Genomic DNA, 17127 nt, shown 5'->3' with positions numbered 1-17127 from the left:
GGAGAAGTGGCTGGCTATGCACCAGGAAGAGGGCCCTTCTGGAATGCGACCATGCCGGTGTCTTGACCTTGGACTTCCCAGCTTCCAGAATCGTGGGAAATGATTTCTGTTGTTTATAAGGAACCAGTCCGTGGTATTTGTTACAGCAGCCTGGCAGGATGAAGACATAGCCTAAATGTCCAACAATGAATGGATAAAAAAAAATTGTAGTATACAGTTTACAATGGGATATTATTCATGCATAAGAAGGAATGAAGTACGGACACATGTTATAATATGGATGAATCTTGAAATCGTGGTGCTAAGTGAAGGAAAGCAGACACGGAAGGTCACATATTGTATGACTCCATTCATATGAAATGTCCAGAATAGGTAAATACATAGAAACTTGGCGGTGGCAGAGACTGGGGTAGGGGGAATAGGGAGTGCCTGCTAGGGGGTACCGTGTTTCCTTTTGGGGTGATGCAATGTATGGACGTAGATAGTGGTGGTGGTCACACCACATTGTGAATATACTAAATGCTACTGGATTCTGGATTGCTCACTTTAAAATTGTTAATTATATGTTATGTAAATCTCGTCCAAATAAAAAATAAAATTTTGGGGTGGGGGTGGGTAGCAAGGAAGAGGCCAAAGAAACCATGTCCTTGGACTTTGCTCCCGGCCTTTCCTACCATATGGCAAATAGTGGCCTGGAATAATGATGGGGGAGCACTTGGGCCCAGTAGGGGGACCGAGATAACTAACCCTCCGTTTGATGGGCCAAGGACAGTCCCGGGGATGGGCCAGCCTCTGTCTTCCTCCGGCCCAGAGTGCTTGCTCCATAATTGGAGAATGAATCATGGAATGTGGAAGGAAAAGACAGTCACAATGTGTGTGCCCTGCCTCCTGGAGCCACCACTCTTCCTGGCCTCTCCTCCCTGTGCCGTCCCCTCAGCCTCAAACCTCCCCATTTTCTCACCTTCACAACTGTTTTCCCTAGCTTCCAAACTTGGTATTGTGCGAGGCTTTCACTGACTCATCTGTGTTCTTCAGTAGAGAAGGTCTCAGTGAAATGGATGGATGCTCTGTGACCTTGAGAAGTCACCTTGTCCATCCTGCTGCCCTTAGGAAGGAATGTTCTTTCAGGCCCAACTACCCAGAACCTCTCTCATTTTCATGGTTTTGGATATGTTGAATGAATGAATGAATGAATGAATGAATGAATTTAATTCCCTCAGTTGGTCACCAGCTGGAAGTCACCATGCTTCCCCCCTCGGCTATTATTGAAAAAGAAGAGGGGCGCCTGGGGGGCTCAGTTGGTTAAGCATCTGCCTTCAGCTCAGGTCATGATCCTGGGGTCCTGGGATCGAGCCCAGTGTTGGGCTCACGGTTCATCGGGGAGTCTGCTTCTCCCTCTGCCCCTCCCCCCACTCGTGCGGGCTCTCTCTCCCTCTCTCTCTCAAATACTAAGTAAAAAAATTTTTTTAAAGAAAAAGAGTATGATGAAAATGGCACAGTCCCCTGTGTGCCACTAATGGAATCCGACAGGGACCCATTGTCAGGTGGGCTGTTGTCAGAAGCCAGTGTATACGTGTGCAGACACACGCTCGCTGGCTCACAGGCCCACGTCTGCAGAAGATGCTCAAAATACCTAACAACTGGTACAGTTGGGTCTGGCCCACAACAGCAGATGTCAGCCGCAGATCACTGGGACAGCCATGCCACTCCCTATGGGCTGGACCCCCACGGGGCTCATGGCCATGTTCACGACCACCCCCACACAGATGCGCACCCACACACGCCCTCTGACACCTGCTGGAGCACATCTGTCAGCTGGCACAAGCCCTGGAGCTTGAGGCCCCAGGACCAAAAGCATTGCCTGAGCTCAGAGGAACCTCCTCGATCATTCTGGAGGGATGCACACAGCACCTGGGCCATCAGGCGAGTGCAGAGAAGTGCAGCGACCCTGACAGGGAGGGTGTGGAAACTGAGAAGGAGCTTCTTAGAGGAGGTGTGTCTTGGTTTGTCTTAAAGGCTAGGAGAAGCTGCCGTGGTGGGCAGGAGGCTGGAAGAACAGCCCAGAGCACGACATCAGCGAAGAGCCTGATATGTGTGAGAAACACGTAACTGCCTCACAGGCACCCGCCACCCATCTTCATCCAAGTCCTGACACTACCTTAACCTTCTTCAGAAGAGCAAAGAAGGCTGAGAAGGAAAGCAAGGGGTCAGGTGCGGCTGGCTGGAGAGCTGGGGCAGGAAGAGGAGTGGGAGGAAGTCAGTCCTGGCGAGCGCAGTTTGTCATCCCGTTCAGATGACAGGGACCGCAGGGACTCAGAACCGGAGTATGGGGGAGGCCTGAGCTGGTCCTGTACACCTGGAAAAGGATGGGCACCCATGCTGGACATCTGTACACGAGCAAGCCAGGACGGCGTAGAGGCTGAGCGTGCAGACTACCACCAGGCTGCCTGGATTGAGCCCTGGCTCCTCTCCTCATGAGCCGTGTGACCTCCAGTGAGTTACTTAACTTCCTGGTGCCTCAGTATCTTCATCTGTAAAACGGGGTAATAACAGTATCTGCCTCACACGGCTGTTGTGCAACTAAATGAGTTAATACATGGGAAGTGCTCCGAGCAGTGCCCGGCGGAGCTCACAGTGCATGGTAGCTATTGTTAGCAGTACCAGCAGCAGCATCACCATTAGTATTCCCACGGTGTCTCCCATCCACCTCTGGGAGCAGGTGCAGTGGGTATCAGCATCCCCCTTTTTAGAGATGTGGAAACAGAGGCTTAGGAAGTCGGGAGACCTGCCCCTGGTCACCTGGCAGGACCCGGACCTGGGTTCTCGGACTCCCGAATCCATACCTTTCACCAGAAGCTTAGGGTGGGACTGGAGGAAGGAGATGGCCAGCAAAGCTCAAAGGAGATGCTCCTGGCCCCAGAGCAGAGGGAGGAGGAAGCCTCTCTGGCAGCCACACTGCAGAGTGGGACTGGAGCTGAGTGTCTGGCAGGACAGCCCTTCTCCATCCTTTATATCCCAGCTCCTCTGGGATGAGCTCACCTCCAGCCTTGCCAGCTGTAAACCTGCTAAACAGCTGTCCTGCCCCCAGATGAGTGGCTCTGATTGCAGCCAAGTCCCCCAGGGACTGCGCTCCATCCAGCTGGCTTGGGGCTCGGTGCCCCACCTGCCTGAAACTGCAGGGGGGAGAGGGGTACGAGGAGGGGGACCTGTGGGGGGGTCACAGGCAGCAGCTCCCTTCCTGAGTCCATCTGCTGAGGAGAGTTGGCAGGAGCTGAACTGACGTCATCCAAATAACCTAGCTCATTCTCTCTAATTTTGGGGACAATTATTTGCTCAGAGAACCACCTGCCCCTCTCTCAGTGCCTCCAGTCTCTCCCCACCCCTGCTACTCCTACCCACCAGCAGCCACATTCTGCTTCCTCAAGGTGTACTGCTCAGGTTCTGCCTGGCTCAAGAGCCCTCGATGGCTCCCTATCACTCACCCTATCACATACACAGCTCGGGTTCTAGGAGTCATCACCCATGGTCGCCCTTCACTAGCGCTTGCTGCAGCTGGAGGGCCCTTCCTCACACATGCCCTTCCTGAGCTGCTTTTGCCGTTCCCCAATGCCGGTCTACCCAAGGTTTCCCTTGATGCATCAGAACCCAAACCCCCTCCTCCAGGCAGTCCTTGTGGATTCAGCATCCCCTCTCCTCTGTGTCTTCTCTTTTTCTCTCATCCACCAATTATCCTCTTGGATCTTACTAGATTTCTTGCCCCTCTCCCACTGAGAACATCTCTGGAGGTTTGTCAGACCCCAGAAGGCCGAGAGTAAGAGCCAATGGATCTCGACTGGGGCCGTGGGATCTTACAACAAGCGTGTCCAACTGATCATCACAAACGTAGAAACAAACAACATCAAAAAAAGCTACAAATTATTTGCGTAAATTAAATAAAGCATTTTGGCTATAAAACCAAGAGCCATACAAATGTAATTAATTTAACAAGCAAATTAAATTTTCCTTGAGTGTCTAAGGAAAGCTGGAGGGTCCTGGAAACTTGGGGCGTTGATTCTCTGATCTGACACACTTCCCCACCATTTCACAGACGAGTAAAACCGAGGCTCAGAGATGTCCGTGCCTGGCTCAGCATTTAATTCCCAGCTAGAAAACCGAGTGATCCCGGTACCTCGAAGCGTGTGAGGGGAAGATGAAGCTGGGACATGGGATGTGGGAAATTGTCTCCTGTCTCCCCCACCAGAGCCAGGGACCTCCCGAAGCAGGGGGCTTGGCTTCCTCCTACCCCTCTGTCTCCCCAGAGACTTAAGGCTAGGGCAGGGCCTTCATAACCCTGCTGAACTGTGGCTCTGTCCTGGTTTCCTCCCGTCCCTCCCTTTTTCCTCCAGCAAAAACACAGGCGCCCCGGGAGCCCTACCTGGGCCCACCCTTCCTGTGGGTGGCCCAGAACTCTCCTCCTTCCTCTCCTATCATCATCCTCATCAACAACATGGGACGTTTCATTCCCGATGGCCAGTATCTGATTAACTAATTCATGCTAAGGTGTTAATAACTTGTTAATAGTTTGATGATACGCCTTTTCCAAAGATGCCTGCATTTGGACGGATCCAGAATCTAAGTTCTTTGAGGACAGGATACTTTGTATTACTCCCCTCAGCACCTGGTAGGTGCTCAGTAAATACCTGATAAACGGATCAATCCCAACAGGTCTAATGTTTGAAAAGTGCTTCCTACTGAGTTTTGCAAGTAGACAGTAGCTATTATTATTTCTAATGGCGAATTTTCCATGATCAGTAATGGTCTGAGTGGAGAGATTCCTGGAATCTCTGGGACATCAGTCCCTCCTTGTCCTCCAACAGCAGCTGACATTGTATGGAGATGTGCTGATCCAGACGTCCTCTCCCAGAGGACAGGAAGAAGGAGAGAGAGCGGAAGAGGAGAGTGCACGCTGATTCCTGACTTCTACTTTACTCCCTATTTTTGGTCATCGGTTAAACACTGAAGAAGCAGCAGGTACATTCCAAGCACTTCACATGGGTTAGTGTATGTGACTGTCCCAGCTACCCCACGAGGAGGTTATTATCCTATTTACGTCGGGGAAACAGAGGCTTAGAGGGGTCAAGTGCTGCTGGGTGGTGGAGTGGGATTCAGACCCCTGCAACCAGCTCCTGGTCTGGGCTCCTACCTGGTGGCATTCTACGTGGACGTGGGCCCAGGGGCTCCCTGAAGATGCACGCTCCCTGCTGTTTGGTTGCTGCCCCAACAACTGTCAGTCCTCTGGCACCTGGGGACGGATGTCCAGAGCCTGGTGTTGGGCCCCGAGGAAAGGTACAGAGGGAGGAGTCCACTGGGGGACGTGAGACCCTCACCCAGACTGCCAGGTCCTAGGGAACGTGGCAGCACAGGTCTCCATGGACAGAGGAGTCCAGCACACAGAGGAGGAGATGGGGTTAAACCCAGGTTTGAAGCCGGATTTTGAAAGAGCGGAGGATTTGGATCAGAAGGGTTGGGGAGAAAAAGGAGTTTCAGGCTGGGTAGGGATAGTGTGGCAGAATTGTGGAGGTATTTGGAGATGAGGACTGTGGGTGAGATGTCCTTGGCTGAGGCGGGGACCTGCAAGGATGGCAGCTGTGGGGGGGGGGGCGGGGCAGGGCAGCAGCTGTGGGGACGTCGAGGGTTGGACGGGTGAGCTGCCATGCACGTCACAGAAGCATACAGCCGGCAAAGCCATCAAGGGGGACATCGTGCTAGGACTTCTTCCAAAAGCTGGGAAAAGCATTTAGCATTAGACCATAAGCCCCCATGTCCCTTATACTGGGCCCAGACCTGGCACACAGAAGCTCTCGATAGACGTTACCGAAGGGAGAAAAGGAGGGACGGAGGGAGGATGGGAGGAGTAACTAGGGGGCCTCTGAGCTGGGGGACCATCGACTGTCCTTACAAAGGAACACTGAGATGACCTATGACACAGCCTTCAGAGAGACCTCATGGGAGCTGTCCACAGAGTCACTGTGGAGACACCTGCTCTCCCGGGGGCTCCCAGCCAGCCTGCACCCCCGGCTCGCGTGCGTCTGGAGAGACATAGGAGTTCAGTCTCACCCGGACAGCAGCTCCTCCATTTGAACTCTAAACAGATGGTCCCGAACAAACAAACAAACAAACGGTTCCTGTCCCCACCTTGCTCCTGCTCTTACTAACAGATACACATCGGAAGAAAGACGGAAATGAACAGACAGACATCCACCCCTTCCCACGAGTCTTCCCTCGAAGCCTCCAGGCCCTGGCGAGCCTCTCTCTGCCATCTCCCTGACTCCTCTGAGTTGAATCCCTGAATTTTCAGCCACCTGTCCCAATGCCGTCCTCCTTTTCTTCATTCTGTCCAGTGCTGGGGCCAGGCAGCGATCGTGCCTTGCGTGGCCTCCAGCCTGCCTTGTGGGATTTGAGAGAGGTGAAGTGTGGAGATCCCAGTTCTTGGAGAACTGACGGAAGCCTATGACCCCCCACGTGCTCATGTCCCATGCCAGGGAGAGGGTCAACCACCCCTCACACCCCAGCAGACACAGCCGCTGTCCTCTGTGGGTAGGGGAAGAGGCCACCAGGGGTGTGTCTCCAGGAGACCTGAATGAAGGGGCTCTTTCCGGGAAGGAGGAGGACACACCGATGGTTGGAGCCCCCAGATACTCTACCTGTCCAGGGAAGTCCATCCCCTTCTAGCTCCCTGAGCTCCCAGGAGGAAGTCCACGACCCGGAGAAGATTAATCAGAATAGGGATGGTGAAGTGCCAGTGACATCCCCCTGGAGAGGCTGGGGCCTGGGGCAAATTACCCTATAACAGCAGGTTAATTAGATAAAACCCAAATTACGTGAGCAAGGCTTGCAAGCCCAGCAATTTGAAGGTTTCATGTTGTTTCAGAGGCGGGGAGAGCTTGATCTCTAGCTCAGCATAGAGAAAATGACTTCTTGCTCCCAGGCAAGCCAAACCCACGAATTAAGCTCTTGACTGCCCATCCATGAGCCCCAATGGCAAGCACATATAAGGAAGGGTGCCTGCCAGTCCTCACTGCAACCTGCAGAGCCCGTGTGGGATTTGCTCTTCATCCCTCCTGCCTCTGACTCTATCCCCACTACCAGCATGAACCGCCAATTCACCTGCAAGTCGGGAGCTGCTACCAAGGGGGGCTTCAGCGGCTGCTCGGCGGTGCTCTCAGGGGGCAGCTCATCCTCTTACCGGGCAGGGGGCAAAGGGCTCAGCGGGGGCTTCGGAAGCCGGAGTCTCTACAGCCTGGGGGGCATCCGGAATATCTCCTTCAACGTGGCCAGCGGCAGCGGCAAGAGCGGAGGTTATGGGTTTGGTCGAGGCCGGGCCAGTGGCTTTGCTGGTAGCATGTTCGGCAGTGTGGCCCTGGGGCCCGTGTGTCCGTCCGTGTGCCCACCTGGAGGCATCCATCAGGTCACCGTCAATGAGAGCCTCCTGGCCCCCCTCAACGTGGAGCTGGACCCTGAGATCCAGAAAGTGAGAGCCCAAGAGCGGGAGCAGATCAAGGCTCTGAACAACAAGTTTGCCTCTTTCATCGACAAGGTGGGTCCACCTTCTCTTCTCAGAGCATGAGCTTCTGTTACCGCAGAAGGGATTCAGGTTAGCTAGGAGGAGGCACTTACTGTGGATGGAGCAGGTGTTTTCTTTCATCGGGGTGGCTTATGTACGATTCCCTGCAGTCTTTCTCAAGAGAACACAGAAGGAGGTCTGTCTCTACTGGCAGAGGCTTCTGGGGGTTACTGGCAGGAGCTCCGAAGGAAAGACCCCCGCTTCTTACTCGAGGGTCAGCGTGGTGCTACTGCTAAGCCTGGGGTCCATGCACGCTGTGCGTGGAAAAAGCCAGTGAGAGGAGACACCCCGGAGTCTTCCTCCCGTCCATTGTGAGCAGGTCTCATCCACTAGTCATTTGACTAGATGGGTCAGGAGCATCGGGGTGTGGTCATTCCCAGATGGCTCGGCCATGGGCCTTTTTGCCGTCAGCTAAGGACTCTCAAGGGAGGCGGAAGGGTGCAGTGGGGGAGGACGCCTCCGCAGTGCTCTGAAGTCAGACCCGGCTTCAGCTCCGGCCCCATCACTTTCCAGCTGTGTCTTCGCTAAGCCAGCCACATAGCCAGCTGTGTGGGGAGTTACTTATCCTGTCTGTGCCTCTGTTTCCTTATCTCTGTAATGCAGATAATAGCCTGCGTCTGGGGAGTTTTGTCAGGTTGATAAAAGAAAATGCGCGGGAAGATCTTGGCACAGTGTCCCACACATACTAGGTGCTCCCAGGTGCTGGTGATTGTTACTATCGTTTTCATCTTCAAGAGCTGGGGGAGGAGTGTTGAGAAGGGGAGGATCCAAAGGTCTGGAGGAAGCCTCAAGGCATCATCCAGGCCAGATAGGCCCCTGACTTTCGGTAGATGAGAAATTATTGCTCCCATTCTATGAGTCAGCAAAAGCATGGAGGGACAAGCCTTGCCAGTGTATGGCATCTGGGGCGGGGGTGGGAGGGAAGGAAGGTGAGACCCTGTCCTGGGGCCTGGGGGGCTACACTGGCTCCATGACAATGAGGCACCCAGGATGGGTCAGTGCAGGACAAAGCCTGTGGTTGCAATGGTCAATGGCCATTGGAGCCTACCAGTCCCTCTGTCCCACACCCCAGTTCTAGACTCCTGCTCCGAGCATCCCCTGCTCACCTAGGGGCCAGCACTGTCTTTTTGGCTCTTTACTCCTCCCAAATGTGGATACATCCTGTCGGTGACCCCGATTGTCCAGTGTGCAGTCCAGATGCCAATTGTGGTGTCCTGGGTGCAGGGTGTGCTCTGTGGCTGAGGCTCAGTGGGAGGGATATACACGGAAGAGTCAGGATTGGTTAAACCAAACCGATGCTGGATGATCTGCTGGGGGCCCGAGCAGTTCGGTGGCTGGTCCCATCTCAACACCGAATCTCAGCCAGTTTTCTGAGGGCCTGTGCTTATGACAGTAGGGAACACAACCTGATTTAGACAGTGGCTGTGCTCAGTGGATTAAGTCGTATTTTAAAAACTGTGCACCTTCCCCCAACCCCACAAGGGAGGAGTATGTTGATCCCCTCCCTCTGGTCAGTTTCCTGGCCCAGTGAGGCGACAGTGGCATGGGGAGCGCTGTCTATCCATCTTGCCCCACGTGTCACTCTTGCTCTGCGGATGATGGTTCTAAGGAGCAGAACTAGCGCAGAGGGAAGAGACCACGAGCAATGATGGAGTTGGGGCCTGATGCAGAAATTTAGAACACCCAGAAGCTCATGGCCCATTGAGCCTCACTGAACTCGATATGCTATGAAATGAAGAGGAGATTCCCTTCTTTAGAATGGTCAACCTTTCCAAAGATGGACCCAGCCTGCCTCTGTCCTGGTATTTTTTTAGGCATGCCCCTGCCCTGAGCTGGTTTGGCCATAATGGGTTCTGAGTAACTGGATGCATGAGTTATGGGGACATATGTCTGGGTTCATTTCTGGGCTCCCTTGCTTACCAAACTGTTGGACCTTGGAAAGAGGCTAAACTTCTCTATGGCTCCGTTTCCTTTCCATTAAGTGGGGTTAACGACTTGCCTGCCTCCTGTAGCTGTTGTGAGCGGGTAAAGGAGAAAATGCAGGTTTGCACAGAGCCTTGTGAATGACAGGTGTGACTATTTCCATGGGGGCTCAACACTGGCTGTGCTTTGGGCCCCAGGTGCGGTTCCTGGAGCAGCAGAACCAGGTGCTGGAGACCAAGTGGGAGCTGCTGCAGCAGTTGGACCTGAACAACTGTAAGAACAACCTGGAGCCCATCCTCGAGGGCTACATCAGCAACCTGCGCAAGCAGCTGGAGACGCTGTCCGGGGACAGGGTGCGGCTGGACTCGGAGCTGAGGAGCGTGCGGGACGTGGTGGAGGACTACAAGAGGAGGTGAGTGGGGATGGGAGTCCCTGCAGCTGGACAGCTGCCCCTTTCCCTCTGAGCTCCTCCTGTGGGAGTGGCAGCCACCCTGGCTTAACATTTGTGGAGATGAGGGGCAGTGTTCCTTGTCATACCAAGCAGAATTATTCCAACAAGACTCTGGAACTTGCTCTCTGCTTCTCCAGCCTCTGGTCTGGCACTTAGGACAAATGTCCGGTTAGCTGGACAGTGGTCAAAGGACCATCTCTGGCTGGATGAGGAAAACCTTGGGTAAGCTACACATCATCTCCTGGAGCTTCTGGGTCCTCATTGGTAAAAGGGGGCTGAAATCCATCCACCCCCAGAATGGCTATGAGGAGGAACTACGGAAACACTCCCATTCATTTGTAAGGCTTTATTCAAATTTTCAAGGAGGAGCCTGCTTCTTGCTTCCTATGATTTCCCCTAGAACATTTGCTCCACATGCTCCTACCTCATTTTTGTAGCTGGATCTTCAATAATCACCTTTTTTTCCCCCCCAAACTTCGTTACCATGTCCCCTCCTCCAGGAAGCCTTCCTTGCCTGGTGGCCCCACCAGCCCAGGAGTCTGTGGCCCACTAGCATCTGTCCCTCAGATGGGCACACTGCCTCTTGCTTAGAGTCTTCCTTGAGTGCAAGAGGGTTCTCAGTGAGACGTAGTCACCGACCGAGTCCTGGCGTTCTTGCAGGTACGAGGAAGAAATCAACAGGCGCACCGCTGCAGAGAACGAGTTTGTGCTGCTCAAGAAGGTGAGGGGGAGGCAGGCCTTGAGTGCAGGGCTGGCCTGGGACCAGGCAGCGCCGAGCCTACCAGTGTGCTCCGCTCTCAGTGAGAGCACTGATGGCAAACTAATGACGTGAAGGCCGAGGAAAACCACAGTGGACTATCCAGAAAGGGAATGAAAAGGCAGAGAGGATGATGGCCTTCCTGAGGGTTTCACGTCCACAGTGGAGAACAGCAGAGGACGACACACGGGGCTCCCCTGCGGCCGTAGGGCCTGATTCAGACATCCGAGGGACGACTGACAGCAGCCTGGCTGGGGCTCCCTTCCTTAGAGGGGTACCCCAACCCTGCTAAGGGAACGGAGTCTCAGGATGGGGCAGGGCTGGGCCTTTCGCTCCGTCCTCTCCTTTCCCATGAGCTTCTCAGACAGAAAGGGGCAGCCATTTCGGTGTGCAGGGCACCCAGGCTGGGGTGGGTGTTTGCTTCTCGGCTGCACCGGCAGTGACCGAGGGATGTCGGGGGCATCTTTCAGGATGTGGATGCAGCTTATGCCAATAAAGTGGAGCTCCAGGCCAAAGTGGACTCCATGGACCAGGAGATCAAGTTCTTCAAGTGTCTCTATGAAGCTGTAAGTCTGTGTCTCCACCTTCCCCATCCCCCCGCTGAGGGCAGCCAGTGAGTAACACTCTGTTCTGGGCGCTGGGAGAGGTTCTCTGCTCTCAGGGAGACCCCCTGGTTAGTCATCCATCTCCCATTTCAGCCCTGAGAGGCTCCCAATCTCCATGCTCTGGGTGGAAAAGGAATGGTCCAGGCCCTGGCTTTGTGGTGGTAGGAATCTATCTGGGGCCTGGAGGGAACTCACTTTGCCCAGGGAGCAATAGCCTTGGTCCAGAGACTAAGTTAGCGTCATCTGGATTTGCTTATCTTGCTTGGGGGGGAAGAGGAGTGGGGGCGTGTTAGCCTCTGATAGTCAAGTCCTGAGACCAGCCCTGTTTCCAATGTAGGAGATCGCTCAGATCCAGTCCCACATCAGTGATATGTCCGTCATCCTGTCCATGGACAACAACCGGGACCTGAACTTGGACAGCATCATTGATGAGGTCCGTGCCCAGTATGAGGAGATCGCCCTGAAGAGCAAGGCCGAGGCTGAGGCGCTGTACCAGACCAAGGTGTGCGGGGCTGAAGCAGGACCGGGGAGGGCAACGCCAGCAGGCATGAGGGCTGGGCCTGATCATTCCCAGCACAGAGGCCATGTCCATCCAGTTAAGTGTCCAACATGCCCTTCCCCCATGACCTCAGCAATCCCGAGACATCCTGTAGCCCTATGACACACTCATCGTGCTCACCACGGCTCTGTGCTTGGGGTCCCCAGTTCCAGGAGCTGCAGCTGGCAGCTGGCCGGCACGGGGACGACCTCAAAAATACCAAGAACGAGATCTCGGAGCTCACCCGGCTTATCCAGAGAATCCGCTCAGAGATTGAGAATGTGAAGAAGCAGGTGAGGGGACCGGTTGCCCATGCCTGGGGCAAGAGGGCATAATTGGAGGGAGAATGAGTTGGCCAAGGGTATCAGCCTCTCAAATCTCTGCCTATGAGAGGAAAGGAGCCCATGAGGTCACCGCCTCAAATACTTAGAGCAGACATCCCTGGGGCATCTCATCTCCCACTTAGCCCACGAACCTCTGCTTTGAAGCCCTTCCTGCGGGAAGCCGTCTCTCTCTTTCTCCAGGATGGGCTAGGACCCCCCCCCCCCCCATTCCCTCTGCCCTAATCACGTGCTCTCCTGGCATCTGTGCTTCTCTTGTCCTTGTCACACGTGGGTGATTGCCCTACACCAGCCTGTCCCTTCTTCCACAGAACTGGAGGAAGGCAGGGAGCCAACTGCTCTGTTCCCCACTCTTTTCCCAGCATCTAGTACAGGGCCTGGCACCTAATAGCAGCTTAATAAACATTTGTTGATGAAATGACTGATAAGTGGGCTCAGAGAGCACCCATTAAAGTGCCTTCCGTAACTACTTAACTACTCACTAAGGCCTTGCTTGGACCCCTTCCGGGACTCTCGGCTGCAGTCTCAGCTTGAGTAGGTGGGGAGACAGGATGAGGTTTTAGAATAACAACAGCAGCGACTCCTATCATTTGATCCCCCTGACGTGTCTCAAAGATTCTGAGGCCAGTGCTCTCCGTCGTTACAGATGAGGACACAGAGGCTCCGAGAGGTTAAGTGGGTGGCAAGCTGGCGCATGGCAGAGCTGTGATTGGAACCCACTCTGGCTCTTAGTTCAGTGCTCTTTCCACCTTCCAAGGGGCTTTAACACTTAGGGACTCTGTGATGTGGGGCAAGTTAGCTGTCCTCTCTGCATAGGGTAGTGTAAGCACTGCATGAGCTAAGATATGCCACAGGCATGTTAGGGCTGAGGATAGGCCCAGGCATACAGTAAGCACTCGGGAAATAAGAGTTGGTTCTGGGGAATCTCCCTCCCTGCACCCCTTGTCTGTGGTCCTATGTACCTGGGCGACCACTCCTAGTGGACCCACAACACCACATTCCAAGGATGTCTCTTCCCAGACTTTAAACAACTCAAGAGCAGAAAGCCAATCTTACTCTTACTGATTCTGTATCCTTGGCATAGCGGTGCCCAAGTAAATGTCTTTGTAATGAACTGACATGGTACTGAACTGGCCGTGATCACAGGAGGGCAGGAGGCAGGATGCACTGTTTTTCATCACCACCAGTGCCTAAATACAAGCAAGTGGAGATAGAGCTAGGAAGGCCTTGCGGGCCCCAGAAGGGGCTCCAGCCTAGAAGAGGAGTGGGGGGTGGGAAAGGGGGAAGTGGGCATCTCCACCCAGGAGTCTCCAAGCATTAGTGGGATTTGGATAGGGATGACTCTAATCCCATCCAGTTTTCCAGCTTCTCAGATTCCCTGTTTAGGCTTCTAACCTGGAGACGGCCATCGCCGATGCCGAGCAGCGGGGCGACAATGCCCTGAAGGATGCCCAGGCCAAGCTGGATGAGCTGGAGGCCGCCCTGCACCAGGCCAAGGAGGAGCTGGCCCGGATGCTGCGCGAGTACCAGGAGCTCCTGAGCCTGAAGCTGGCCCTGGACATGGAGATCGCCACCTACCGCAAGCTGCTGGAGAGCGAGGAGTGCAGGTCGGGAGTGCTCTAGCCGGGGAGCCCCAGGGGTTTGAGAAGGACATAAGAGAAAGCTTAGCACATACTCATCCAGAAAAGATGAGTCCTTGGGAGTGAAGGGGTGGCGCTGATGGGAATAATAACAGTAATTAATAATACCTACCCCGGCGTGAGCCCTCACTCATGCCAGGCACTGTGCCTCGGGGATTAGCTCATTCCAGCCTTACAACTTTCCTGGCTATACCTAGGCATACTATCCCCACCAACCCCAACCAAAAAAAAACAAAACAAAACAAAAAGAAAAAAGCCAAACCACCCCTTACTATGTTAGTCCTTCTTGTTCCATCTTCTTTACCCATCCAGGTACAAGGTGAGCTTGTCTGAGATGTCCCAGGGCAACCATCCCAGCTCGCCCACTGTTCTCAGCAGATGGGAGAGACTCAGTACCCGGGCCTGACCTTGGGGACTGTGCATGCCACCCCACCTGCGTACCTCGTGCCAACTACTGTTTGATTTGGGTTGTTGCCTGTGCCAAAAAGCCCAAGCATTTCCATAGGTGCCCATCGGGTTCAGAACCCCACATCACGCCAGTGGGGACACTAGATTTGGGGTTAATAGATTGTGGGTTGGATGACAGCTTACTCTTATTTTATTTCTCTCCCTTACAGGATGTCAGGAGAATTTCCCTCCCCTGTCAGCATCTGTAAGTACTTGGATGCTGGGACCTGAAACTGTAGAATCTGCCGATAGGAAAGGGCCTTAGTTGCATCCCATGTGTGGAGCTGAGCAAACTCAGGACCAGAGAGTAAACAACTTTGTGATCACGCGGCCAGATAATACAGGCATGGCCAGCAACCAGGTCTCCTGACTCCGAGCACAGAGCGGCTTCCTGCGTATTCTGCCTCCCTGCTCCCAGGGGGTGGCTGCTAGAAGGGGGAACAGAGGAGGAGTGTGTGTGAGGCCTGGGGCCCCAGGGTTGCAAGTCATGACCAGCCCTGACCTGGGGAGTTAGAGGCGGCTCAGGGAATCAGCGAATGGGGACCTCGGAGGTTAAGCTGACAGTCTCAGCGACACTAAGAATTAAACCAGAGCTCCAAAAGATGCCATTTGCTGGACAGCTAGTGAGAGGGAGAGGCTGGAAGGGAAGTTTAGCAAAACGGCTAACAGAAGGGGTGGGGGGCGGTGTGTGTGTCCAGAAGGACAAGCGGGGGTATTGGTACCTGGACCAAAGTGTTGGGCTTCTGAGAATTAAGAATCAGCCATCTGGCTGGGCAGGACCTGGGGGAAGCGGTTTTTGGGATGTTTTCTCCAGGGGGAGAGGGAGGGGGCGGAGCGGCTGGGGGGAGGTGGCCTCGTCTGGCCCCGCCCCTGAGGCGCCGCCCCCGCGGTCCCTCCGCAGCCATCATCAGCAGCACGAGCGGCAGCGGCGGCTACGGCTTCCGGCCCAGCTCGGTGAGCGGCGGCTACGTGGCCGGCAGCAGTAACTGCATCTCTGGCGTGTGCAGCGTCCGCGGCGGGGACGGCCGGGGCAGGGGCAGCAGCAGCGACTACAAAGATACCCTGGGGAAGGGCTCCAGCCAGAGCGCCCCCTCCAAGAAAGCCGGCAGGTAGAGAGGGCTGTCCCCTGCCCTCCCGCCACCCCTGCGGCCCCAGCTGTCTCCCACACGTGTTCTCCCCCAGCCCGCTGTCAGTCCCCTCTCCACCCCGCCCTGCTGTTGTCCCCCCACCCCTCCCCGCTTCTCCCAGCCTGTGGTTTCCTGAGCCTGGACAGGTGTGGACAGCTAAACTTGGTGAAATTCCTCCTGGCACGTGCCTGGCATTCACCTCCTTGCCTGAGGTCCCCCAGGCAGGCCATGGGCTCAGCTCCAGGCTCCTCACCTTCTGCCCTCGACCCAGCCTCCAGCTCAGTCACTAACCACTCTGTCCGGCTCCCTGGGTCTCAGACCGAGGCCCCCCTCTCACGCTGGGGCCTCTGTCCCAGCAACTGCCTATGCTGGGAGGGCCGAAGCACAACGAGCAAGAGAGGCCAGTCCCCACCCCACCCTGGCCCCGTCTCATGGCTCAGGTGTCTCTTCACTCTCCTGAATCCAGGAGCGGAGAAGACGAGGCCCCTTCACATCTCCTTTCTTCTTAGAGGCCCTCCCATTGCATCCTCAATAAACAGCACAATCTGATGGCTTGGTGTCTGAGTGGTGAAGGTGTGTACACGCACTCAGTTCAGTACCAACCCCAGCAGGCACCACCCAGGCACACAGACACACACACACACACACACACACCCCGGACACACTGCGGATTGCCTGTGCAGCCCATGTTCTAGGTGACTTTTCTCCATAGAGCTGAACAAACAGCTCTCCGAGCACACATGAAGCATGGGGCCGAGTTTGGGAGGAAGGAGGAAGAAGAGGAGGGAGAGAACAAAGGAGGAACACAGGAAGGGGGTGAGTGTAGTGTGGTTTGTGGCTTTCAACAAAAGAATTACCTGTGTCTACTGGCAGAAATGGTCCTGCTCCTGAAGGGACCCTGGCCTCCATCTAAGAACTGGGTCTTTCCTAGAGGGAAGCTGGGGGCGTGGCAGGCAGGTGTCTGTGTTTATTCAGCCCTTCCCTCATTGCTCAGAGGCCTGGGCTTTGGGGGGGGTGTCACCCAGAAAGGGTGGTGTTGATGGGGACCCCACACTCTGGGCCTGCTGGGATGCTAAGAGAGAGAACAAGTTCTTGGAGCCTAAGACTAGACTAGGATGAAGTGAGTCGAGGGTCAAGGCAGGCTGTGAGCTTCAGTCACCAGCCCAGATAGCTCTCCGCCCTGGGGTGAGGAGGGGTATAAGGAAGACAGACAGACAGAATTCCCAGCGACCAGCATGAGCCAGCAGACCTCAGCCAGGAAGTCCCTGGGGGCCTGAGGAGCTTACAGAATTGGAGATAGAGGGATTGGAGAAAGGGATGAATGGGCTGGGTTGGCGGACAAGAACTTCAGAGTAGTGGCTGGGGCTTAGGCCAAAGTCACAGGGCCAGGCTCCAGCCCCTGCCACCCAGGAGATGGCCATCAGCTAGAGCCTCTTGTCCTTGGGGGATCAGAGAGGGCTCCGAGGAGAGGGAATGATGACAATGACTCGCAGGTACGGTGGCCAGGAAGTCGCATGAGTCTCGGTTCTTCACACAGGCTCAAAAATAATCTGGGAACTTGAGAAAAATACTGAGTTCTGAGCCAGTACTCCAAACCAGTTAAGGCGGTCTACCAGGGTGGGGCCCAGGCACTCATGGGAATCTTTTGAAAGTCAGGGAAGGGATTCTAGGAAGCATTCAGAGCTGAGAATGTAA

General features: G+C 54.8%; 1 protein-coding gene across 1 annotated transcript; it reads left to right on the top strand.

The window, feature by feature from the left end:
- The first annotated feature begins 7053 nt into the window (after positions 1–7053).
- Positions 7054–15976, top strand: KRT71 (keratin 71). Its single transcript, XM_026501802.3, has 9 exons — positions 7054–7576; positions 9724–9938; positions 10638–10698; positions 11205–11300; positions 11677–11841; positions 12045–12170; positions 13605–13825; positions 14476–14510; positions 15207–15976. Exons 1-9 carry the CDS (start codon positions 7130–7132, stop codon positions 15416–15418), a joined length of 1578 nt encoding a protein of 525 aa, XP_026357587.2. The 5' UTR covers positions 7054–7129; the 3' UTR covers positions 15419–15976.
- The last annotated feature ends 1151 nt before the right edge of the window (positions 15977–17127 follow it).

This window comes from Ursus arctos, unplaced genomic scaffold (genome assembly GCF_023065955.2).
Source record: "Ursus arctos isolate Adak ecotype North America unplaced genomic scaffold, UrsArc2.0 scaffold_26, whole genome shotgun sequence".
In the NCBI taxonomy this organism is placed as follows: domain Eukaryota; kingdom Metazoa; phylum Chordata; class Mammalia; order Carnivora; family Ursidae; genus Ursus; species Ursus arctos.
The sequence above is the reverse complement of the archived record's forward strand: the minus strand, read 5'-3'. Positions and strand labels throughout refer to the sequence as shown.

Excerpts from the sequence above, each read along its gene's own strand:
- KRT71 (XM_026501802.3), top strand. The coding sequence starts at position 7,130 with ATGAACCGCCAATTCACCTGCAAGTCGGGAGCTGCTACCAAGGGGGGC. Across the intron at positions 10,699-11,204 it reads AGTTTGTGCTGCTCAAGAAG|GATGTGGATGCAGCTTATGC; the intron begins GTGAGGGGGAGG and ends GGCATCTTTCAG. Across the intron at positions 14,511-15,206 it reads TCCCTCCCCTGTCAGCATCT|CCATCATCAGCAGCACGAGC; the intron begins GTAAGTACTTGG and ends GTCCCTCCGCAG.